Below are 25957 nucleotides of genomic sequence, written 5' to 3' on the forward strand. Positions count from 1 at the left end.
TCCCACTTTATGGTTTCGAGGTCTTGCTTAAATGCATCTTCATCAAAATGCCTATATGAACGAAATGTTATCAGTGGACATCTTGATACTGGCGGTTTTTCTTTTAAGACAAGGTAAACCAATGAGTGGTCACTAATTCCCATTGACTGTGTGCCATTTTCCAATAATTTTAGATTATTTGTAACAAAAATCAAATCAATGAGAGTTTCACTGTTTGGCGTTATCCTTGTAGGGTTTTTGATCAATTGAGTAAATTGCATGTTATCACAAAAATCAAAGATTTGCCGCGATAGATTATTCTTTGTCAACATATTGCAGTTAAAATCAAGTATCAAAATGTCCTTTGATAAATCACTAACTTTTTCTAAATTTATTTCAAAACGATTAAAAAATATATTTCCACTGTTTGGCTGGCGATATACAATACCAAGTAACTTTGAATTGTGATTTTGTAGTCTTATTTCAAGCCACATCATTTCTAGGTCACTGTCTTCGAAATCAGTTCTTCTTACATATGAAATATTAGCTTTTATAAAACAACCAACTCCTCCACCTTTTTCGTCTCTATCCCTCCTTTCAAAACAATATCCATCTATGTGTAATAAAGAGTTGGATATACTTTCACAGAGCCACGTTTCTGAGATTGAAAGTATTTCATATGGGTTATTCTCCAAAAATAATTTCAAATCATCAACCTTATTTCTCAAACTTCTTGTATTATTATGCGAAATTTTTAATCCTGTACTTTTTGGAAATTCAGATGAAATTCTTGAGGAGTCATCATCACATGACATTTGTGACAAATCAGCCAGGCGGGGCTGCTGAAATCTAGTATTCATATCAGCGTTCCAAAATGGCATTTGTTGAAAAAGACACCTGGGACATTCCCACTTAAAGAACCGACAAGATGTATCATTATACTGCCTAGGAGAGACACATCCACATTTAATGTGTATCCATTGAGTGCAATTTGTACAGAGTAAGGCCTTATGATTGCATTTAACAGGTTTTTGACAAACGTTACAAAAAGATGATTCAACCATAAATAAAAACAAAACGATTCTACATTCAAAAACAAACACTAACATCTACCTGAAATGATCTGTAGGGTAGATATATACAATGTATATACAGTAAAATAAATTTAATACATAAAAGAGTTTACTAACCACTATAAGGTCGTATACAAATGCGAACAGAGGGAACTTGGACAAAATAAATGTATTGAATAATCACAACATTATGACCTTAACTGGCATATATTCGTATACAAAATTGCACAGATATTCCTATCAATATATTACTTTCTTTTTTTATGGGCTGTGGAGTATTGTAGAATTTGCTGTTGAAGCAGAAATTCTTGAGTTCAGTTTAAGTGCCTGTCTAGTTTGGTGAGGTCGTCTTCCCTTGATACAATCACACGTCCCATGTCATTACGTAGCTTGACACAAATGCGTCCATCCTTGGTCCATATTCTGCTAATTATTTTCTTGTATTTGCTCCTGATCTTCCAGAACAGATCTTTTCGCTTTTTAGTGAGACTCTCATTGATGTACACTATGTTGTTTGCATTCTTGAGCTTGAACCTCGCACTATAAACACTTTCGCATTTGCGGAAGGTTGGCAAATTTCACAATCAGGTTCCGGGTAGGTGTCCGTGAAGCGTTTTTCGTTGACGAGCCTCTGGTGGAGACGCCACTGGCTTGGTTGTGCGTGCTCGGCTTGCCCAGTCGATGAGTACGGTCAATGTCCTCCTCGCAGATATCGACTCCGAGGTCACTTCTGCAAAATTGGATGATTTTGGCGTCGGTATTCTCATCGGGGGTCTCGGGTATGCCACTGAAGATGAGACATGTCCGTCTAGAGTATTGCTCAGCCTCGTCATTGGCGTCTTGCAAGTCATGGATCTGCTTCCTCATTGACGTTATTTCATCATTCTGTTCGTCAATGTCAAATTTAACCGAGTCGGTTACCTCTTGGCAAATGGATTCCTTCATATTGTGGAGCAACTTTTCTTGTATGGTACGAACAAGTTCGTTCACGAAGACATCATCTTTGAGGAGGTTTTCGATGACTTGTCTTATAGCGGAGTTCAGACCCGTCTCGGGTGGTATCTGTGCCGAGTCATTCGTCGAAGTACAACCTGTACGCGCCGGTTTCGAGTCATGTGATCAGCGTACGTGTCGAGAGGCGCCGAATTTAAACACACAGGTGGTTCTTCAGCTTGGTCCGGTGCACAACTAGCGAGAGCTGGTTGTTCCTGCCCAGGCTCTCTGGGGGAGCCAGTGGGCTGTTGCTGGTTGGTAGCTGCCGCCCCGCGTTTACCTTTTTGTGTTTTCCCGGTCATTTCTCTTGTTGAATTCCACCAACAGCTCCGGTTATTCTTTGCAGTTAATATTCTCAAGATGCTAGATTTCACAGACACATGACAGGTTCCACCTACGTTACACAAAATATCCGCAATTTTGAGTAATTTCAGTCCATTTTGCTCCAAGTTGCGCAGAGCTCCTCCTAATCACGCCCGCTCGTACCGACGACCATACTTGGTAGTTCTGTATTATGCTCTCTTGGGATATCCCAGTCATTTCAAAACCGATTTTCATTAAATGAACTTTCAATTCCCCTATCAGCTCTATTAGCCCGACCAGAAGCCATGCGAATTATACAGCGACTGGGCTGTGTATAGTTAAGGGTATTAAGCTGTTTAACATTATTTTCAGTCATAACGAAATTCCAGTTACAACGAAGTAAAAATTGAGGCTGCAACATTATCCGCTCTATGCTTTGCATTTATTATTTGTTCTGTGTTTTGTAAATTTCAGTATACACAATACTGTAATGAAAGAAAGCGGTTTGTTATAACGGGAGTCCGCTGTACTATTCTTATACATTTACACACAAAATAAGTCATCATTGGCCATTTGGTTGTAGATTATCAAAAAACTGAACAGCTTTATTACACATACTCAAAGTTCATATTGAATACACAATGTATTTCGACATCACTAAAAACAAAACAAAACAAATGATCCGAGTGCATAAGAAGTGTGTGTGAATGTCCCCAAACTAGTAGTTCAATGGAGTTCTATCCCCCAGACCCTGCCACATGTTAAGGATCACTTGTTCCACACACTTTAACGCAAATTTAAAAAGCAAACGAACAAGCAAATATTGGCAGCTACATGTATGAAAAAGGAACAGAAGCTACAGAGGGAACCCATCACTTCTGCATATTGATTAATTGCCAGATCAAATCTTCCATTTCATCTGTCTATTGAAAACTAACTTGCGAAGTCTCATGGCATGGTTTTTATGGCTGAATAAGAAAACAAAAAGAGTTTCCACACACTGTGTGATATCAAGTTCAATGTTCAGTTCATTGCCTTAAATTGAGTTCCAACACGATATTCACACAAGCAATACTGATCACAATTGTCGTTCCCCAACACCGGGTGTTATCATCTAACCACCAGAAAGTCTGTGGGATCGAGCTGGAATTGTGCAGCAAGAAAAAGTGATGGAGCATAGTCAAATGTTATACTATACTCAGAGATATGGTTAAGTTGATGTTTAGTTTAAGACACATACAATTTAATGATGATGAAAATTATTAAACACAAATTTCATTCCTTCTCCAAAACACAACAATCTTCATTTTGCTCCCGGGTTAAGATGTGTATTATGTTGAAATGGCTGGACTGTTAAGCATTTACGTGCCATGGGTGGCCATCGCATTAGCACTGACCTTACATGTAAAATGTGCTTTTATTTATGTGGGTCTTGCGCATAATTTAGTATCATTGACACTCACGCCAAACTTGAAATGACAAATACGATAATGTAAATGCCCAGAGGCAAGAGTAAGCCAATTGGGAAAACGCACACAAATTGCAAACACAAACAGTGGAGCTCAGTTCAGCAGACAACATTCAACACTGAGCACAGCACCAGCAAACCGGAATTACATCATAATTTTGTGGTCAACCTGCTAACATCGACTGATAATTCAGGTTTGGTTTTAATGCCGGAGTTAGCGCTGAGACAGCACTAGCACTAGCAACAAACTTGGAGAATACACCAGATCAATTCGAATACACTTGACAAATAATGTTAAATAAAGGGGATACATGTGGATGTTCAATAAGCGGTGAAAACAAAAAGAAATTTCAGGCATCTTAGGGCCTACCTGTGGCCCACTCAAATCTTCTGAAAATCCTTTCTGCAAAACATCATGAAATGAGAGCTCATGAATAATTTTTCCCGAGTTATTTGTCTTTTTTTCAGGATGACTGATATGAATTCCAGAGTTTCCTCAGTTGAGGTGAGTTCAAAATGCATGAAATATTATTTTTTCGAACAAATAGACCACGTTGGCGACTTGTTCAAATGGATTCATGAATCTCCAAAGGAAGATGCCCAAAGACCTGCCTATGCAGTGTCATACACAGTACAGATTTGACGTGTTAATATGTACCACACATCAATGGACTCAAACAGCCAGGACCGAACATACAGGGACTTTTCCAAGGCAGGGTCTAAAACTGTGATGCATCATTACAATGTACAGCAATGATTGCCTTCCGGCTCGGTGTAGATATTCAAGATGTCGACAATGTCATCCACTCGGGGGAGGGAGCCAAGGCTGACGTTCAAAGATACGGGCAAGAAGCAGGACACTGCGCCGACGATGGGTGACCCAGAAAGGCCATCACATACTCACTGCCCATTTCAGTCGATAAGATTTTGGGCTATGGAAAGATGTGAGATGTTCTCTTAGTCATCCCGTTGCATTAGGCAGTCTGTCTTGAAGGCACTGCTGGTGTCTGGTACGGAACACACAGGTAGCTCCATGCAGCATTTGCCACAGCACGGATCACTGGTGCTTACAGTACATCACTGGGTTTATTTCTTGGCGTCAAAGCCTATTACCTTTCACCGCGGCGCAGTGTGTCTAATCTCCTGGAGAGGGCCTTCAACGTGTGCCCCAGGTTTTGTGGGTCTCTTAATACCTCCCTGCCATCAAAGTTCTCGAAGCCCCTGTGCTCTCTGCAGGGCAAGTAGCTGAACAGTGCCGATCCCTGACTCCCGTGGACAAACGACTCAACATCTTTCTTGTACAAAATCTCTGCTCTTTTCCGGCACGGAGTCTTCAGAGTCGAGGCAGGCCCAGCGCCACTGAACATTTCACCCAAAACATGACCACAAGGGCCGCTCACCTTGGCCAACTGCTCGGCATGTTTGTCTGTCACCTTTCCGTAGTAGGACTTCACTGTTCCTGCAAATAATGAAAAGTGAATATACTTTGCTGGGCAAACATGTCAACTACTTCCAAACAGTTATTTTTAATGCAGGGTAGTACAGTCAACTTTGCTTTTGTCAACTTTGCATGATTGTACTAATAATGATATGAATTCATACTGCGCCAAATCCCCTCTGTAAAGTCAGTCAAACATCAAACTCGGAGAGAAAATGCCAATGGTGGTCGCTGTAGAGCAGCAGCCTCTTCGTACGAGTACTCAAAGCGCATACACACTGTCAAATAATTGCCAAAGTCTAAGGTTTTTTTCGAGTTCTCTTCTCTTTGCTATTATTCTCCTGACTTAAAATCCTGAAAGTTGAAGCTATTTCATCAGTCCAAATGGACTCAACTAGGGTTAAGGGTAACTGTGCATACAAATCACTTCAAATTGAAGTTTGATAGGAAGCGCTCTTGCATGAGAATTATGTTTTGATTTTAAATGAAAACTACTATGAACAAAACTGCTGTTTAGGATACTTGGACATTTCTGATTTTCATTTCAGAACAACTACATGTATTCTAGAAATATAAGCAATATCTGAAAAAAAAAAAATAATGAGGTGAGAACTTGGGATTTTGAAAATTAATGAGTATGTGCAGATTCTACAGGAATTTAGCTTTCAAGACTATTCCATTCTCCAACACCGGAATGGTGTTCCCTTTATATAAGCAAGGATATGATAGCCCAGCTAATTTGGCCTGTATATTGATATTTTGGAATATTTGCAGGTAAATGAATCAATAGAGAGGTGGTTGATGCTTAAAGCAATGTTTGCCAAATTTTCCAATAAACACAGGTTGTAAATCTTGTTCTGAAATCATTGCTTTTTATCATATTCCAATGAAAATCTAGCATCTGGATGTTTATAAATGATTTCCAATCCTGTCCCAAAAGTGCTATGCTCAGACGAAGTAAAAAAATGATGTCATCATGCCATGCTGAGGGGCAAAAACTGTACACGGGAGCCCCATGTACACACAGGCAAGCACATAAGCATTACATCCCATGTCCCTTGATAGGCAGGCAGGTAGACTATACAGGCACCGTGCATGCGTTAGAGCTATGTGCTGAATACAGTGTCGCAAGATTCGGGGGGGGGGTTTTGCCCCTCTGGCAACATGTCATTTGACAGGGTGCACGTCACGAGACAGACACCCACAAATCATACAGCCCATTAGCTCGACGCTGAGCTAACAGGGCCCATGGGACCGACACATTAAGCCCCATGTTGTATCTGTCAAACTCGTGGGCTGTTTTTACCTAGTGTCAAACTCATGGGCTATATGACTCATGGAACTGTTTTCATGTCAAGCTCGTGGGCTGTATGACTTCTGGGTGTCGGTCTAGTGGGATGGCCCATTTGACATCACGGTACCTCATCCATACCTTTGTAGTCCCTGCTGATTTGCTTAGAGACATAGTCCATTCCAAAGTTTCCTCTGCGTCGTCCATTGATGTTTACCACCCTGTTCCAGATCAAGCTCTGAATGATGTTTTTTGGAGCAAATCCTCCGACACCTGAAACACCAAGGAAGACGATGCACGTTATACAACACTGAGAAACAATGCAGCTATCCAATTGGTTGATTGCAAATCATGTGACATTGAGATAAAAGTACCATCACACACTGTGGCTGTCAGCCATGCAATTTTGTTTGAGCAAAATGGATAACACATGTTTACCATTGCACAGCTCAGATAATACAACGAACAAACATTTGCCACGCGCACTCAACAATTACAAGCGAACGCTTGCAAGCGCATACCCTTGTCACTCATTTATGTAAACAACTTCAACCTATCGGTTTTGTGGACGTGCACATACTTACACACATACACTCGACAGCTGCTGTGACTAAACTCACCATTCACAAATCTCATGGTTGCCATTTTTGTGCTAAATTCAGGAATCTGCGGGAACCACGTCCCTTGACGGTCTGAGGTGTTGTATAAAACAAATAGTGTATGGTCTAGACTCGTGCAAAGGAACAAGATTTTACACTCCGTAAAAGATGAGGGGCACTATTCAACTCAGCTTCACCTCATTGTATAGACCGCTTTGATCTTTCACCTCATGCAAAATCTTGTACCATCGCACTTGTGAACATTTACTATTTTTTTTACACTATTTCAAACATTATCAACGTCTTGAAAAAATAATCTCTGTCATCTTTATCATGTCAGTTATGAAAATACAGTGCACTTCCACTATAACGACTATGGTTACAATGAAATTTCCGGTTATAATAAAATTCAGGCTGCAACATTATCCATTCTATGTTTTTTTATTGTTCATTTGTGTGGGTATTACCAAATTTGTGTGGGTATTACCAAATTTGGCAGTGCCAAGGACTTTTTACAGCAGGGCTCCAATGTAATCTTTGCTATTTCATCTGATAAAGTGCACTCTCGTTATAACAAAGTTCTTTACACCATTATATCGAAATTTCATTACAGCTAAACATAAAAGCCCAGTAGATGATAATGTTTGTGCCTAAATTCTTTATACTTTGTTGTATCGAGAATTTCACTATAACTGTGTCTGTTATAACAGAAGCGCACTGTAACTGAACATGCGAGTACACATACGAAATTTTGAATTCTTTGCATGTTACTATATCACAGGGCAAATCCAGTCCACATATTAGTTAGTCTGATAAGAATGAGTAAAATATTATGAGTTCAACAGTAGAATTTTGATTGAAATCGGGTAAAAAATAAGGAAGTGATGAGATTTTGAGGTTTCGCTAATTTTTCAGGAAACAGTTCTTGAATAGCTGATATGAAAATGCAATGGCAGAGTGAGCATGTCATCCCCTCACAACTTACCATAATAATTTGAACATAAGTGAAATTTCCAGTTTTTCATTCACACACAATTATGCCCGAGGCTTAAATCCTGGTTTATCTAACTGATCATCACTAATCTGAAGTTATTCAACCAGGAATAACATCATGTTTCAGATTTCAATGACAGAGAAATTGAACTTTCATCATTTTTTTTTTGTAAATGATCAATGGAAAATTGTGAGGTTATGACATGGTTAGCTCACTCATTTGCCCACTGTAAAAGAACTGTTTTGGAAAAATTGTCAAAACTTCAGAAGGTCATAACTTCCTTATTTTTCATCCAATTTTAGTCAAATTTTTACTGCTGACCTCATAAGATTTTACTCTTTTTATTCAGACTAACTTATATTTTGACTGGATTTTCCCTTTAACCCTAACCAGGCGAGGCTTTTTTTGGGTGTTATGTGGCCGAGGAGGGGTTGATTCAACCCCCCCCCCCCCAAGATCTCGGCCGTCGATTGCACAATTGCCATTAAATTTGGCACGGGCATTATCCGTGGCGTAATCTACCAAACTATACAAAAAGAAATGGAAATTTTTGTCATAATAATAAATTATGCTAATATATATGCATAAAATCATACATTTTGCTCTATATCAGAAATTAAAGCTCCTAGAATCCAAATTTTTGGTGAAAACATTCTTTGTAGCATTCAAAACACTTGAAAAAAATTTGGTATCAAAATCAATTTCTTATGTATTTCATTGTTTTATGAATTTCTTATGTATTTCCTTGTTTTTTCGACCTTTTGTTTGATCATTTTTCCCGCAAAATTTATGACACAACCTATTTCAAGCATAATTATGCTAAAATGGATTAGTTTCAGCCTATGAAAGTGAAAGTAATCATATCTTTATGAATAAGAGGAGAAAACTCAATTTGCATAGATTTTATACACAAAATCACGTTTTTGAGCCATTTTCGGTCTGACAGGCATGTATAAAACGTCGTGCAGCCTCGTAACGGTAAGTGCGATTTTCGCAAAAAATGGTGTCAAAAGATGCGTGAGACTTTAAAGTTAAAAGTCAGCGAACGGCGCGATCAAAAAGTTTCGCGCGGCGGAGTAGTCGCGAAAAATGTCGAAAGGGGGGTTGATTCAAACCCCCCCCCCGGCATTTTTAGGGTTAAACATATGAAGCATTAATAGAGATTTTTGCTGGACTCACTTGCGAGGAAGTAATGGGCATTGGCGAGGTAGTCTGGATGCTTTCTTGACCAAAACAACAGGAGGTCAATTTTCCAGTCTTCGACCATGACCGGTCCATTTCCTGTCCGCACAGCGGCTTGTCTGGCTAGATGGCGCAGACCCTCCAGAGTAAGGGCCCTACTGTGGTTCAACACATGGTCATCGTTCTCGGCATCGAGGGCGCACTCCTCCCCACAGTACCATTTCTCTAAAAGAACAAAACAAAACAAAAACTAGAAATGTCGCTTTGGCGACTGGTATGCCTCCGCCATAATGCATGATTTTCCCAATAGGTCTAGATAGTACATGTGGACACTGTGTGATTACATTTTCACAAAATTGGCAAAATATTGGAATGACAAGTTTGTCACAAATGTGTTGAATGTTCACCTTCCTTGACGTAGGTTTAATTGGATGAATAGGAGAGCATGTATCTAGGGATTTAAGGACTTTAACTTGACTTTGACCCATTCATACATTTAGGCATTGAGTAATTTTCAAGGTACAGGTGTGGAGAAAAAGTGCAATTTCTGAATTGAATAGTAAATTGTTACCATTTTCATCTGGCCCTTGACCCTAAAATTCATAAGATAATTACTTTCAGGTAGAACATGCATAATATGTACTAAGTTTCAAGGTAACTTGAGCCACTTCCGAGATATGGAGGAAAAAGTTAGTTCAGCACTTTCACTTGATCTTTGACCTTTTGACCTTTGAGGCTAAAAGAGAAAAAAAAAAACTTTCCAGAGAATTTCTATTAGGTTACACACGCATACACCAAGTGTAAAATAATAACCCTGCTGGCATTGCATAAATATGAGGGTAATAGTAAAATTTTGAAGTCTTGCACTTGACCTTTGACCCCTGACCTTTGACCCCATGAACCCTACATTCTCTAGATAATCACTTCCAGTCAGTACATGTATATACTATGTTCCATGAAGATACCTTGAACAATTTTCTAAGGTACGGAGAAAAAAAAGAAGTTTTAATATTTTTACTTGACCTTTTGACCTTTGACCTTTGACCTCATGACCCAAACTTTCACCAGAGAATCTTAATTGGGTAATACATGTATACACTAAGTTTCAAGAAAATCTCTTCAGGCATTCAATAGATATGGTGGAAATAGTGAAATTTTATGTATTTGACCCTGACCTTTTGACCTTTGACCTTTGACCTCATGACCCAAACTTTCACCAGAGAATCTTAATTGGGTAAAACATGTATACATTAAGTTTCAAGAAAATATTTTCAGGCATTCAATAGATATGGTGGAAATAGTGAAATTTTATGTATTTGACCTTGACCTTTTGACCTTTGACCTTGAGCATGTGCACCCAAAAGTTGATAGGCACAACTTCACCCCCTAATACACATACATGCCAACTTTCATTAGGATACCTCAACAGGTTTCGATAGTTACCTTGTCCACAAAATTCATTACGGACGGACGGAAGGACGGACGGACGGAAGGACGGACGGACGGACGGACAACCCGAAAACATAATGCCTCCGGCACCACTTCGTGGCGGAGGCATAATAATCCTACCGTAAGTCAAACTAGAAATGTCGCTAAGGTGACTGGTATGCCTCCGCCATAATGCATGATTCTCCAAATAGGTCTATAGTACATGTGGACAATGTGTGATTACATTTTCACAAAATTGGCAAAATATTAAAATGAGAAGTTTGTCACAAATGTGTTGAATGTTCACCTTCCTTGACCTACATATGTAGGTTTAATTGGATGAATATGAGAGCATGTATTTGGGGATTTAAGGACTTTAACTTGACTTCGACCCATTCATAAGTTTATGCACTGAGTGATTTTCAAGGTATGGAGAAAAAGTGCAATTTCTGTATTGAAAAGTACATTGTTACCATTTTCATCTGGCCTTTGACCCTAAAATTCATAGGATAATCACTGTCAGGCAGAACATGCATAAATATGTAGAAAGTTTCAAGATAACTTGAGCCACTTCCGAGATATGGAAGAAAAAGTTAGTTCAGCGCTTTCCTTTCATCTTTGACCTTTGAGGCCAAAAAAAAGAGAAAGTTTCCAGAGAATCTCTATTAGGTTATACATGCATACACCAAGTGTAAAAAAGAATAACCCTGCTGGCATTGCATTTTATACGAGGGAAATAATAAAATTTTGAAGTGTTGCCCTTGACCTTTGACCCCTGACCTTTGACCCATGAACCCTAGGTAATCACTGCCAGTCAGTACACGTATATATATACTATGTTCCATGAAGATACCTTGAACAATTTCCAAGTTACGGAGAAAAAAGTGAAGTTTTAATATCTTACTTGACCTTTTGACCTTTCACCTCATGACCCCAAATTTTCACCAGAGAATCTTAATTGGGTAATACATGTATACACTAAGTTTCAAGAAAATATCTTCAGGCATTACATAGATATGGTGGAAATAGTGAAATTTTACGTATTTGACCTTGACCTTTGACCTTGAGCATGTGCACCCAAAAGTTGATAGGCACAAGTTCACCCCCTAATACACATACATGCCAAGTTTCATCAGGATACCTCAAAAAGTTTTTTAGTTACGCTGTCCACAAAATTCATTACTTACGGACGGACAGACGGACGGAAGGACGGACAACCCGAAAACATAATGCCTCCGGCACCACTTCGTGGCGGAGGCATAAAAAAGTTACAATGGGACCCTCCGCAATGATAACTTTAAATATAGTAAATCAATCCAAATACAATTTCAGAGCATAAAACCATAAGTCATTGCTCACATCTTAGAGAAAACGCCATTCGATTTGCTTCAGTGGTCAAAGAGAAATGAGCAATTTTGTGGAGCATGTCAGAAATCTCTTCCAAGTTCTGTCTATTGTGTTCACACACAAGAGCATCCAAGTGCTAAACTTGGAAGAATCAGACTCATGACATGCTGTGACAGCCTAACCAAATTGAATGGGGTTTTCTGCAAAAATAGAGCTAAGATGTTATATTTCAATACCCTGGAATAGCATTTAGATAGTTTAATCATATTGGGTGTTATCAATGCAAAAATCTGATTGTAATTTTTTGCAGGAACATACTGTACAATAATTCAGTGAAAATACATTTTACCAAATAGCATCACACAATATCGGGGATTTTTCATATATGGGCAGCTGCACAAGTTGAATAAGGAAAAGTAGAAATTACGCGGTGCGTAATATATGTCCCCGCCGAAAGTAGCATTTTGTAGCCAATGTACAATACAAGTCAAAAATCAAGGTCAAAGGTCAAAGAAGTCAAAGGTCAAAATTCTGTGCACAAGTTTTGAAGCCCTCACCTAGTGCCATCACATAAAGCAAACGGAATCGAATTCGGGTTAGAAATGGCGAAGGAGTAGCATTTTGTAGCAAAATGTACAATATAGGTCAAAAATCAAGGTCAAAGGTCAAAGAAGTCAAAGGTCAACATTCTGTGTAGAAGTTTTGAAGCCCTCACCTAGTGCCATCACATAAAGCAAACGGAATCGAAATCGGGTTAGAAATGGCGAAGGAGTAGCATTTTATTCAAATTCATTTTGTAGCCAATGTACAATATAGGTCAAAGGTAAAGGTCAAAGGTCACAACTGAAATTCTGTGTAGAAGTTTCAAAGCTCCCATGTAGTGCTATCATATAAAGCAAACAGAATCAATATTGGCTCATAAATGACAGAGAAGTAGCAAATTGAACATTTTGATCACACACAGATGCACACACAGACGGACGGACGGACACACACACGTACGGAGCCTGTTTCATAGTCCCCTGCTTGAACTCGTTCAGCGGGGACAACAAAGTCTGACATGTATGATACATTTAGTAATATGCTAACAACAAAAGCAGGTCACAATATTGACCTTAATGACTAAATGCTGCATTAGCTGTATGTACAGTTGTACTGTATGTTCCACATTTATCACTACAATCAGTCTTGCTTAAAATCACCAGTCTCTATGGAAAGACAGAGTGGTAAAATGAGCTGTGTGGCTGAGGTCTGCGCTCTCGAGAGTGCTTCTCTAGTTCATATTGCAAAGAGGAGGGAGCAAAACCTGATGAAGTGATTCTGCCTCACATACAACTGGACCCTATGGAAGACTAGCTATTGCTGCTGACTATGGGCTATTCAGTCATCTTCTCAGGTGGCAAAAAGAAATAAAACAAACAAACAAATAAATACATTTATTAACTAGAAAAGCACTCTGAAAGAGCAGACCTCTGCCAAGCAGCTACTTTCTACCAATGATCTTGCTCTTCCCAAAGAGATTTTTCTCCTCTCCACCACTGGGGTAAAGCTCTTTGGACTCCTCCATAGAGACCAGTAATTTCCACCCATAGGTATACATGCTGAAAAATCGCCTGATTTTTTAATATTAGAAGCCTTTTATACGTCATAAACCCTCAGCTGCGCGGCGCGCCTCGCCCTTGCAGAAATTACAGGACGCACTTTAGTGCGCATTTGAAAACCTCAAAAATGCGCAGCTTGAACTCCCTAGTTCATTGACCCTACCTGTCAAAATATTAAAATCCTTCATAGATTCCCCCAAAATTCACGGATCACTACCAAAATTTTATCATTTGTTACTTCTGTCATTCTCAAACTTTCCTGTAAGTTTCATCCAAATCCATTCACTACTCTTGGAGTTAATTTGCACACAAACAAACAAACAAACAAATAAACAAACAATGAAACAAACAAACAGTAACGAAAACAGAACATCCTCCCTTGGTGGAGGTAATAAAATAAACACACAATCAAACTAAAACAGTTATTCACTAGAAGAAGAAAAAAAAAAGAAAACCTCACCTGGTAGCACATCAGTGTCTTGGAGTCCTATACATCCACAGTGATACCATTCATGGCCCCTGCAGTTCTCCTGTTTAGCGCACTGCACCATTCTCGTACCACCTCTTGCATCTTCTTTCCGCTTACACAGACAGTAGGTGTAGCTGGGACTCTTCAAGCATTTGTTGCAGCAGTACCAGTCATCCTCGGGGGCAGCCGTCAGTCTCGCACAGCTCAGATGATACCACGGCGTGGGGCACATAGCACTGCAGCACACGACCATCTCTTCATCTTTCACTGTGTAGGAAATTCAAAAAGTACTCTCTGCTTTAATAATGGGGTACCAGTTACACTATGTAATTGGGTACCTTTATATCGGATACATACTGTACTTGACTTGCAAAGTGAAAAAACGTTCCAGATGTGTGTTATACATGTACATTGTATTAACAGGATAATCGGGTAAACAAGTAGGAAACGAGTAGGAATTTTCCAGATTAACCTGATCTATTTTTGATGAAAAGGATAGGAATTTTCCAGATTTACCCGATCGATTTTAATATTTTCCCACAGAAAGCCTTTCAGATTTATGTCAATTAGATTCACTGTGAGGTGCTGACAGTCAATAGAGAGCTTAAGTTGATGTTTTAAGCGATTAAATGTGTAGTGTATGACAGATTTGTTGTATGACAGATTTGTTGTATGACTGGTACGAGTACATTGTAGATGCATTTTAGAGTGTCATATACAAACCCTTGCACTAGCACTACACACACTACCCAACACACAAACACACAGACACACAGACACACAAAGTGACACACTAATTGCTATACAGTCTACATGTGCCCGTGAGCTACAGCATACACTGTACATTGCATGGCTAGCTTGTGAGTAATCAAAGATGATGAATAAAACATGGACCTACGACACACATGGACTATGAATGGAGTCTTTCTTTGATCCGACCTGCATCCATGCCACCTGATAATGTGCATCTAGACGAGTACATTCAGATGTTTGGACAATGATGATTGTGTAATCGTTCATTGTCACTGACAAAAGAATTGTTTCCCTCATTTCACTTTTATTTCACTGAGGTGCCTTTTCACACTTAACTGCCTTTAGAAAAACACCAATTATGGGGAGCACCAAACCTCCAATCATGACAAATTTTGTGTGGCAAAATGAGTAATTACTGAAGTGGATGCTTGTGGATGCACATATAACATTGCCTACTGGTAAAACATACATGGCGTCTACCATTACTGTCCATGTTCACTCTGAAACGATGTGCAGAAAGTGGGAAAAATTATATAACAAATTACAACCAACCTGCCGAAATACTTGCTTTCTCTCGTAAAGTAATGGCATTTCGCAAATGAAATTAACTGAGCGATGATTTCCCAATGTATTACTGTACATGCATTTTTCTTTATTCAAGAGATTTATCATCTTCTGCGCATGTGGTCTTTACTCATCTGAAAGCGCCGTCTTGTTTTTACTCAAGGCTGGCTGTCGGTGATGCACAATGAGAAAATAAGGAAAGCATCTTGTGACGCTTTTCACATACACAGGTGTTTGAATCAATGAGCAATGCATGTCCATGGCAACAGGGACCTCTGTCACAATTCTTGATTATCTAATCTGATACACAAATAAATTTGGGTCAGTCTCAATTTCATGCTTTAGGCTGTATTTGAGCATAACTCTCTTATCCAACCAAATCTCACTTATCCGGATGCCCCCCCCCCCCCCCCCCCCCCCCCCCCGCCAGTCAACTGAGGTTGAACTGCAATATAGTAGACCATAATTCTTACCAGCTTGGCAGCGACAACACAACACGGCAGCCTCCCTTTCGTTATCTGTGTTATCACTGTAGGCATTCGCCGCAAGCTGTATCGATGACTTTTTCGGCTCTTGGTAAACGAAGTCCACAACTCGTTGGGCCACAGTTTTGACCCAGAGGAGTTTATCATATCTCCTGCCTTTAGCCGGAAAACTGGCAGGGACTTCATGTAGAGATGATGTTCCACAGAATTTCAAGGCACAGAGGAGAGAGTATCCTTCAGTCACAAACTGCGCGGTAGGAAAATCAGTACAAAATATAATAAATATGTCAGTATATTGCACTTCATTTAATTTAATTTAATTTAATTTCAATTTATTTTCATATTCCTCATATATATCACAATAAAGTATATAAATATGACAATTATGCAGAACATAATTTAAAATGGAACTTCACCGGAATGTTCAAAAGTTTGTCTTGGTATAAACACAAGGTCTGCATACATGCGAGGCCCCCCCCCCCCCCAGCATTCCGCGCGATGTATCGCAATCGCAAAAAGCTATCGCCGCGATGTTTCATGACTTTTTTCTTTCGAATCTCCCACATCTTTTGACACCAAATTTGCGACGCCCAGGCGCGCGGTTCCAAAGTTATGCATAAATATGTACATGCATGTCAGACCAAAAATTGCTCAAAAACGTGAATACGTGTACAATTTCAATACAAACTGTGCTTACAGGCAAATTTCATAAAAGCATGATTATTTTGGGGTTTTATTGATTAAAATCAATGAATAACATATTCTCTTGTTCAGAGCGATGTTGCGGACAAATTTCATTGAAAAAACAATGAAAAACATAAAGTCGAAAAAACAAGGAAATACATAAGAAATTCAAAAAACAAAATACTGTACTTCAGAATTTTTTCTGATATCACAATTCTTTTTTAATTTCATTTGCTAAGGACACTAAAAAGAATATCTACACAAAAAATGTGCCTGCTTTAAGCTTTATTTTGTGGTTTATACCAAATAGTTTGATTTCATGCATCATTATGCATAAATTAGCATAATTTAGCATAAATGATAATTTTTAAAAAAATTAACTTCAAGATATTTTAGATTACATCATAGGCAATGTGTGTGCCAATGAATTTTCATCGCGATCGCGCGGTCGAAATCTGGAGGGGGGCCTGGGAGAGAGTTTACAATAGTGGAACGTTATTGCAAACTCAAAAACTGCCCATGGTCATGCAAGGATCAACATACTAGTTCATTAAATAAAAAAAAAACCTAGAAATGTCGCTGTGGCGACTGATGCCTCCGCCATAATGCATGATTCTCCCAATAGGTGTATAGTACAAAGTCTTCACAATGTGTGATGACAGTTTCACATAACTGGCAAAATATTGAAATGACAGGTTTATCAGAAATATCTTGAATTTTCACTTTCCTTGAACTGGGTTTGCTATAATTGTCTAAGAGTGCAGGTACACGTATATTGGTGAATTGAGGATTTTTACTTGACTTCTGACCAACCCTTTTATAAGTTTATGCATTCAGTAATTTTCAAGATATGAAGAAAGAGTGTAATTACAGTACAAAATAGATTTTTTTTTTTTTTGCATTTAAACTTGGCCTTTGACCCTTAACCTTTGACCTTCTGGATGGAAATTTCCCAGAGAATCTCCATTAGATAATACATGTAGTTTTAAAACTAATAATGCAAGCATTGCATATACTAGTATATGAGGGAAATAGTAAAATTTTGAGTTGACCTTGACCTTTGACCCCCTGACTATTGACCCATGACCCCTAAATTCCCTAGATAATCCCTGCCAGTCAGTACATGCATATGTACCAAGTTCCATGAAGATACATTGAACCATTAGCGGGAAAAGTGATTATAACATTTTCACCTAACCTTTGACCTTTTGACCGTTGACCTTATGACATGAAACTCTCTGGAGAATCTTTACGCAAGAGTACATGTTTACTCTAAGTTTCAAGAAAATAAATTTGGGCATTGCATAGATATTGGGGAAATAACATTTTTAGCATTTGACCTTGACCTTTTGACCTTTGACCTCATACCAATGTCACCAAAATCTACTCAACTAATTGCCCCATCATACATCATCCTTGGACCAAGTTTGGTGAAAGCTGCTTCATCCAGTTTTGAGTTATCACGTAAACAGATAAATTTTAGGATTTGACCTCTGACCTTGGTCCGATTTCACTAAAAAACTAAACAAGTAATTGTCCCATCATACATTATTGTCAGACAAAGTTTGGTGAAATTTGCTCGATCCAGTCTTGAGTTATCGCATAGACGGATACAATTTCATGATTTGACCTTGACCTTTGACCTTTGGCCTTAGGCCGATTTCACCCAAAATCTAATCAAGTAATTGCCCCATCATACTTTATACATGGACCAAGTTTGGTAAAATTCCAGTCAATATTACTCAAGTTATCGCGTAAACGAATGCGGACGGACATACGTACAGACGTACGGACATACATTACATGTATGTACGTACGGACAACCCGAAAACATAATGCCTCCGGCACCACTGCGTGGCGGAGGCATAAAAAAAAAGGTTAAAGCACTTCTATTTCTTTCTTCTGATTACATAACATTCAACTTGGGCAAGTTCAATAAATAGAGTGCAGTCTGCAAGCCCAAACTAGTAGAACACCAGCAAGAAGGTAAATCTCTTCAGCATTATGAGATAATAATGTGTGGTCATACCTTGAATCTGGGGCTCTACTAGTCTGGGTTGCAGACTGTGCTACATGTTTTCTACTGTTTACTTCTACCGAGAAAAGTCTTACCTCATACATATCCCATGCTTCCTGCACATTTTGCAGAACTTCTTTCCGGAAGAAGGTGTAGTTGAACTCATTCTTCAACTGTGCGATTGTCCCTTTTGCAGAAGCGCTTTTTCCATCGAAGAAGACATTGTTCGAGTCCTTGAAGGAAAAATTACATCAGTTTTGAGCGCTTCTGTTGCAGTAATACTCCATTTCAAATTGTTAGCAGCTGTAATGTTACAATTTCTGAGTTAACTCCTTCCAACAAAAGAATGGATTTCGATTATTATCAAATCTCATCTCGATTCTCTGGCTTACCAGATGTCACATATTCAGTGTAGTATTTTGATGGACAAGGCATCATCATCTATGCATGCATACAGTGTAGTATGTAACAAAGACAGAATTTGTTTATACACAACTTAAATAATGGGCATTGGACCTGGAAAGAAAATTTGTCCATTGCTTCGGGGAAGAATCAAATCAGCAAATTCCTTCATGCTTTGGCTGTTGTTGTTTTAATGATGATATTGCAATCATAACGTACGTATTCTTATTCATTTATTCAGTATTCTTTATCCAGGGTAACCCCATCCATGGTTAAGCCCTATCTCGACCAGGGATGAGGGGGGGGGGGGTCAAATTGACCCCGCCCTCGACATTTCACGCAATGATTCTGTAACACTCAAAGATTTTGCCGCACCATTTCATTGCTGTATGCTTTGCAGTCTCCTGCATAGTTTGAAACCAATTTTGCGACGTCCAGGTACACCGCTCTGAAGTTAAGTAATGTTTTGCATATAATGCACACAGATAGAACAACAATCAGAAAATTAGTGAGTTTGAAAGAGTTTTAGCACTGCTGTTGGTTGGATACTTCTGTAGGCGTCTCAGCAATGCTAGATGTTAGGCAATCTACATGTAATTATAAGATCTCATAGATTCACTCATTGAAACACCTTAATAGAATTTTTTGTGGTGTGGAACTTTGTGTGCATTTCCTGCAACAAGAAACTAGCACAAAAATAAAAGCACGCAATTATTTTTGCCTGTTACATACATTCCTGTTAAATGTCTCAATCCCACAAAACTAAATACACACAAAATTTTTTACACCCAGCCCAGCGCAACAAATCAATTGCCAAAAATATCCAATTTACCCGAGGTAATTCAATATTCAACAAGGAAAAGTAGAAATTACGCGGTGCGTAATATATGTCCCCGCCGGAAGTAGCATTTAGTAGCAAAATGTACAATATAGGTAAAAAGATGAAGGTCAAAGGTCAAAGAAGTCAAAGGTCAAAATTCTATGTAGAAGTTTTGAAGCCCTCACCTAGTGCCATCACATAAAACAAACGGAATCGAAATCGGGTTAGAAATGGCGAAGGAGTAGCATTTGGTAGCAAAATGTACAATACAGGTCAAAAATCAAGGTCAAAGGTCAAAGAAGTCAAAGGTCAAAATTCTGTGTAGAAGTTTTGAAGCCCTCACCTAGTGCCATCACATAAAACAAACGGAATTGAAATCGGGTTACAAATGGCGAAGGAGTAGCATTTTGTAGCAAAATGTACAATATAGGTCAAAAATCAAGGTCAAAGGTCAAAGAAGTCAAAGGTCAAAATTCTGTGTAGAAGTTTTGAAGCCCTCACCTAGTGCCATCACATAAAGCAAACGGAATCAAAATCGGGTTAGAAATAGCGAAGGAGTAGCATTTTGTAGGCAATGTACAATATAGGTCAAAAATCAAGGTCAAAGGTCAAAATTCTGTGTAGAAGTTTCGAAGCCCTCACCTAGTGCCATCATATAAAGCAAACGGAATCAAAATCGGGTTAGAAATGGCGAAGGAGTAGCATTTTGAAGCAAAATGTACAATATAGGTCAAAGGTCAAGGTCAAAGGTCACAACTGAAATTCTGTATAGAAGTTTCAAAGCTCCCATGTAGTGCTATCATATAAAGCAAACAGAATCAAAATCGGGTTAGAAATGGCGAAGGAGTAGCATTTTGAACATTTTGATCACACACGGACGCACACACGGACGCACGGATGCACGGACGCACGGACGGACGGACACACGGACACACACACGTACGGAGCCCGTTTCATAGTCCCCTGCTCGAACTCGTTCGGCGGGGACAACAAGGTTTCAATCTCGTGGGCATCCATTTCCATTGTAGAACAGGCCTTTATACTCTTGCATTACTCTTGCACTTGTTTACTGAATTGCCCAGGTCATTTTATAACTGAAATTAAAGAAAAAGTCGCCAATACCACCTTGGTGAACACCCATACATAGTCATTCAGATAAGACTCCTTTTAATGAGGTTTGACTGCAAAATTATCATCACAGTCGTGGGCCAAACACCTATGCACATGATCGGGGACCCAGCACTCACTATTTCCTATTGCTGAATAAAGATGATGAAAATATTGAATTAGTCTGGTGTGCATTTGGGTTCTTTCTCCTCCTCTGAAAAGAATGAATGAGTGCACTCGACATAAAACAAACCTGCAGGAGTAGAATCTCCTTGTCGTATTCCTGGGGCACTGGGATGTACCCCTCCAGACGCTCCTGCCACGTCTCTCGGTCCGCTCGCATCTTCTGAGCCTGTAGGACGCCCTTGATGGTCGATTCATTGCCGCTGACAAGGGTTGGATTGGCGCCTCCACCCCTGACGGAGGCAGGGAGGTATTGCTGGAGATGCTCTAATACCGTTTCAATCCCTTGCGTCGTGCAGGGGTTAGTGGGTACGATTCCCAATGTCACCTGGAATGAGAGAGAACTTGACATTGACTCAACAGCAACACGTTTCTCTTCAGACTGCGCAGTAATGTATGTTTCTGATGACCATTATGATGACAGAGACCATAAAGCTCATTATTACTAAAGGTTTGCTCAAAGGCCACAATGTAGAATGAATTCCACAAAAATCTGTACATGGCACTCTTGATTTATTACTTCATGGTGTGGAGTTCCGAAAACTCTCTGGGATGCCCCATGGCCTCTCCACCATAAATATATTCAAATCTACTCAATTAAAGGAGACCTACAAATGATTTCCAGATTTTTATATTTGAACAAGCATAAATTAGTTTATATACTGAGTGCAGACTTTCAGAATTTAATATGATTCAGATGAAGAATAAGAATAATTTTGAAATTCATAGCAAATTGCAATGAACGAGGGTGATGACATGACAGCCTCACCATATTACAAAGAATGCATGGGGTACATGGTACAGGGCTCAAAGGAAGCAAAACAAAGACGGTACCATGCATTATAGATTATACACATGTGAAATTGTTAAGCAAGTGGTTAAAACTACACTGCAACATTTTTTGAATATGTGAGCCTCCTATGTCATCATCTTTGCTCAGTGTAATTCATTCAAGGTTCTTCAAAGTATTGATTTCTCTGCTCAAGGACCACGATAAATTTTACAAATCTGTACATGGAGCTATCAATATTATGCACATGATGTGAAATTATAAAAATTGTCTGGAATGCCCCTTTAAAGGAAAATAAAACCCAAAGAGCAATGTGGATTGAGTGAAAGCAGCAACAATGGTAGAACACATAAGTGAACATTTGAGGAAAATCAGATAACTGATGCAAAAGTTATGAATTTTTGAAGTTTTGGTGTAATGACATCATGATTGTGTGGACATCAATATAAAGAAAATACAAAAGGAAATTCCACAAAAATCCATTGAAATTGACTAACCACTTTCAGAACCCAGGGGGGATAATTGCTACCCTTTACATACATTATGTATATCAGTATCAAGTTACTGGAATGTGTAATTTTCATGAAAAATTAATTTTTGTGGAATTCCCCATGTATTTCCTTCATATTATTGTCCACACATGACGTCATGTAGTCTCCTCATCCAACGGTTCCAACACCAAAACTTTAACAATTCATAACTTTTGCATCGATTGTCTGATTTTCCTCAAACTCTCACCAATGTGCTCTACCAATGTTGCTGCTTTCACTCAATCCACATTGCTCTTTGGGTTTCAGTTTCCTTCAATAAGAAAGGAGCAATCCTGTCAATACATAGCTTGGCCCTAATCACACTCCTTACCAGTTCAGACTTTTGTGACATACAGTCACTCTTCACATGCCCTTGAGCAATGGGAAGGTCACGCAACAGATCCTGTAAGAAAGTCATGTGCCTGCTCATGATGTTGGCCACGACGTCCACGAGGCGCAACCGCTGCCTGTCTAGGACGTCAGGGGCGGGCAGAAACGTGAAGGCGTCCAGAGTCTCGGCCGCCTGAGCGGCAGTGGCCACTGCAGAGGTCACCATCCTGTATTTCACGCGGTCCTTGGCGGCGTAACACATGGCTTGTTGCACGAAGAACTTATTACCCGGCGTCCCACCCAGGTGTGGTGATTCGGTCTCTTCCAGCACGCGATTGAAGTGTAAGCCAAACGTTGGAGCAGAAGTAACAACTCGCTTCTGGCCACCTTTGGTACTAGTATTAGGTATCGCGTCCTGCATACAGGAATATTTTGCTAAATGTCAATAAATGGTATGGTAAATTTTACATATCTTTTTTTTCTATTATTATTTTTGTCACAATTGAACAGAGGGAACACAAGATATGCATGATTTTTTAGTTATTGGGAGTGTACTGGACAAAATAATTCAATGGTTCTGAAACAGTTAACAATCATTTTAATCATGATACTGTTGTACCCACACTCACTGGCAAGCAAATTCAATTATGTAAAATCTATAATTTGATCACAATCATTTTTTTTATTATTATTTGTTTTGTTTTTAATTGTACGATATACAAAGTAATGCTCTATATCGTATTACAACTTTAATCAATCTCATCAATATTCAAAGAAATGCGGATCTATAATTATTGTGTTCAGTTGTTTGGAGATATTCCAGGATACTGTATCGGTATCCGCAGTGTGTAACATTGTAGTAATCTACAGTGTACAACTGTACTTGCAATAGTTCTATATAAATATAATTACAAAATTAATGTGACCATGCATCACAAAACCATAAAAAGTGCATGTCCTGATTTCACCCAAAGACTTACAATACTTTGTAGGTGAAATGGATCAACCTCGTCAATCTTTAGTTTTCTTTCATATTTTCTGCAAAAAAAATAATTAACTGTGTAAGCACAAGTTGCATTTCTCTCTTCTTAGTACCCAGCTAATACTTTTCCAAAATGCATTTTTTTTTTTGTTTCACAAGTTTGAAGTTTATTTTTCTCCTCATTTAACAACAAAAATAAATCAAATTAATCACTTTCTTTTAATAATTCAGGCAGGTAAGAAAAAAAAAAATTGTACTGAGCAATACATCATTTTTAAGCTTAGAGTCTGCTTTTGAAGCGTTCGCAATGAACTGAAAATGAATGTCTGCTGAGATTTTGGTGATTTTGTGATGCTGGGTCACAAACAATAGAGAACATATGGCATACATTTTAATAGGGAGTCGCGTTTTTTCCGCAAATCACAACTTTCAGACAATTCCATGAGAAGCTGTATTTGCGGTGGGTTGTGATGTATAGTACTTAACAGAGAAATGCACCTGTTCACATAACATTCATGTCGGGATCAGAATTCCAATTTTTGCACGCTTTTTGAACAACTTTACGAATAGCCCCCGACTCGACACATTTTTGGAAAACAGAAACCTCGCGAAATAGACAGTGCGTGGAAAGTACATCACCTCAAACGTCTTTTTCCATTCCTTTAGTTTCTCGTCATGGTTTTCTGTAAGCGATTCCACGTAAGCGGTTGCAGAAGCTATGCTCAAGCAGATGCCGCTGTGATTCAGCATACGGAACACCTTGGTCGACACGCCTTGCCGCCACAGCTCAAAGCCCATACACGTCTGCACAAACTTGAAAATGCGAGGACGATGCGTGAACAGAAAAATGGCCACCATCTGCCCCAGTCGGCGATTAAGATAGGCCTGAGCCTCTTCATCAGTCATATTCCTTGGTAGAGAAATGATTACAACGGATTTAATAATAATAATAATAATAGTAGACATTTATAGAACGCCTTTTCCACTGGATACAAAGCGCTATGACAGGGCTGCACACTGGCGCCGGCCCGACTGTCAAAGACCGGTAAAAGTGACCGTCGGACCGGGAACTTTTCAGGAAATCCACAAGTTACTGGTCCGACAAGACCAGTAAAAAAAAAAGCATTGGCGGGGTCAGTAGAAAGAAAAAGAGCAGCCCCGATCAGAGAGAAACAGAATGCAAGATATCGTACTATTCAACAAGTTTTACGCAAGTTTTCGTTTATGTCTACCGTTGCAATTTGTACAGTAAACATATATTAGTTTTGAGCACTAGCAGTCGACTGGATTCGCGCTCGCTTGCGCATTGACGCTGCTCACGCACTGCCATGCCATGCAATACATGTGCAAAACATGTAAAATGTAACTGTTAAAATGCATGTAATTCCCCGATCCACCAGACAAGAAGCATTGATAGAAGTGCACGCATTTCTGGGGCATTTTACTCATAATTTTTTTGATGCAACATCGATCCAATCCCGGATTCGCAGCAGCGTGGCAGTTGACATGTTAGAACTAATTTACTGGTGCCGATTTTTTAGAAAAAGTAAAAACATATTCGATATTCAGCGATTCAGTAAATGGATCTGATTGCATTCATTTTCATTTTACACAGTCATTTCACAAATGAATATTTTCATTCGTTCAGAATGGTCTCATAATGAAGATAGGCGCAAAAAGGATCACGAAATCGGCCCATCCATGTACTCTTTAAGAACGCATGCACAAAATGTGAGGAAATAATAGGCGCAAAAAGGATCTCGTGTAGGTTATCAAAAACGCATGCACAAATGCGACAAGATTATCAGGAGAAAGATAACAAGGAAAAGTAGATTACGTAGTATTACGCGGTGCGTAATATATGTCCCCGCCGGAAGTAGCATTTTGTAGCAAAATGTACAATATAGGTCAAAAATCAAGGTCAAAGGTCAAAGAAGTCAAAGGTCAAAATTCTGTGCGGAAGTTTTGAAGCGCTCACCTAGTGCCATCACATAAAGCAAACGGAATCGAAATCGGGTTAGAAATGGTGAAGGAGCAGCATTTTGTAGCAAAATGTACAACAAAATGTGGGTCAAAAATTAAGGTCAAAGGTCAAAGAAGTCAAAGGTCAAAATTCTGTGTAGAAGCTTTGAAGCCCTCACCTAG

General features: G+C 39.1%; 1 protein-coding gene across 1 annotated transcript in view; it reads right to left on the reverse strand.

The window, feature by feature from the left end:
* Positions 1 to 2913: 2913 nt before the first annotated feature.
* Positions 2914 to 25957, reverse strand: part of LOC140235673 (uncharacterized) — a 28557-nt gene continuing 5513 nt past the window's right edge. Inside the window, exons 3-11 of the mRNA XM_072315693.1 lie at positions 24452 to 24722; positions 22832 to 23245; positions 21251 to 21508; positions 18764 to 18901; positions 15956 to 16214; positions 14157 to 14432; positions 9318 to 9545; positions 6687 to 6818; positions 2914 to 5275 (exon numbers count right to left, since the gene is read on the reverse strand). Coding sequence (XP_072171794.1) covers positions 4926 to 5275; positions 6687 to 6818; positions 9318 to 9545; positions 14157 to 14432; positions 15956 to 16214; positions 18764 to 18901; positions 21251 to 21508; positions 22832 to 23245; positions 24452 to 24722 — 2326 coding nt within the window. The 3' untranslated portion in view covers positions 2914 to 4925. The remainder of the gene's footprint in view (positions 5276 to 6686; positions 6819 to 9317; positions 9546 to 14156; positions 14433 to 15955; positions 16215 to 18763; positions 18902 to 21250; positions 21509 to 22831; positions 23246 to 24451; positions 24723 to 25957) is intronic.

The sequence above is a fragment of the Diadema setosum genome, chromosome 12 (assembly GCF_964275005.1).
Source record: "Diadema setosum chromosome 12, eeDiaSeto1, whole genome shotgun sequence".
In the NCBI taxonomy this organism is placed as follows: Eukaryota; Metazoa; Echinodermata; class Echinoidea; order Diadematoida; family Diadematidae; genus Diadema; species Diadema setosum.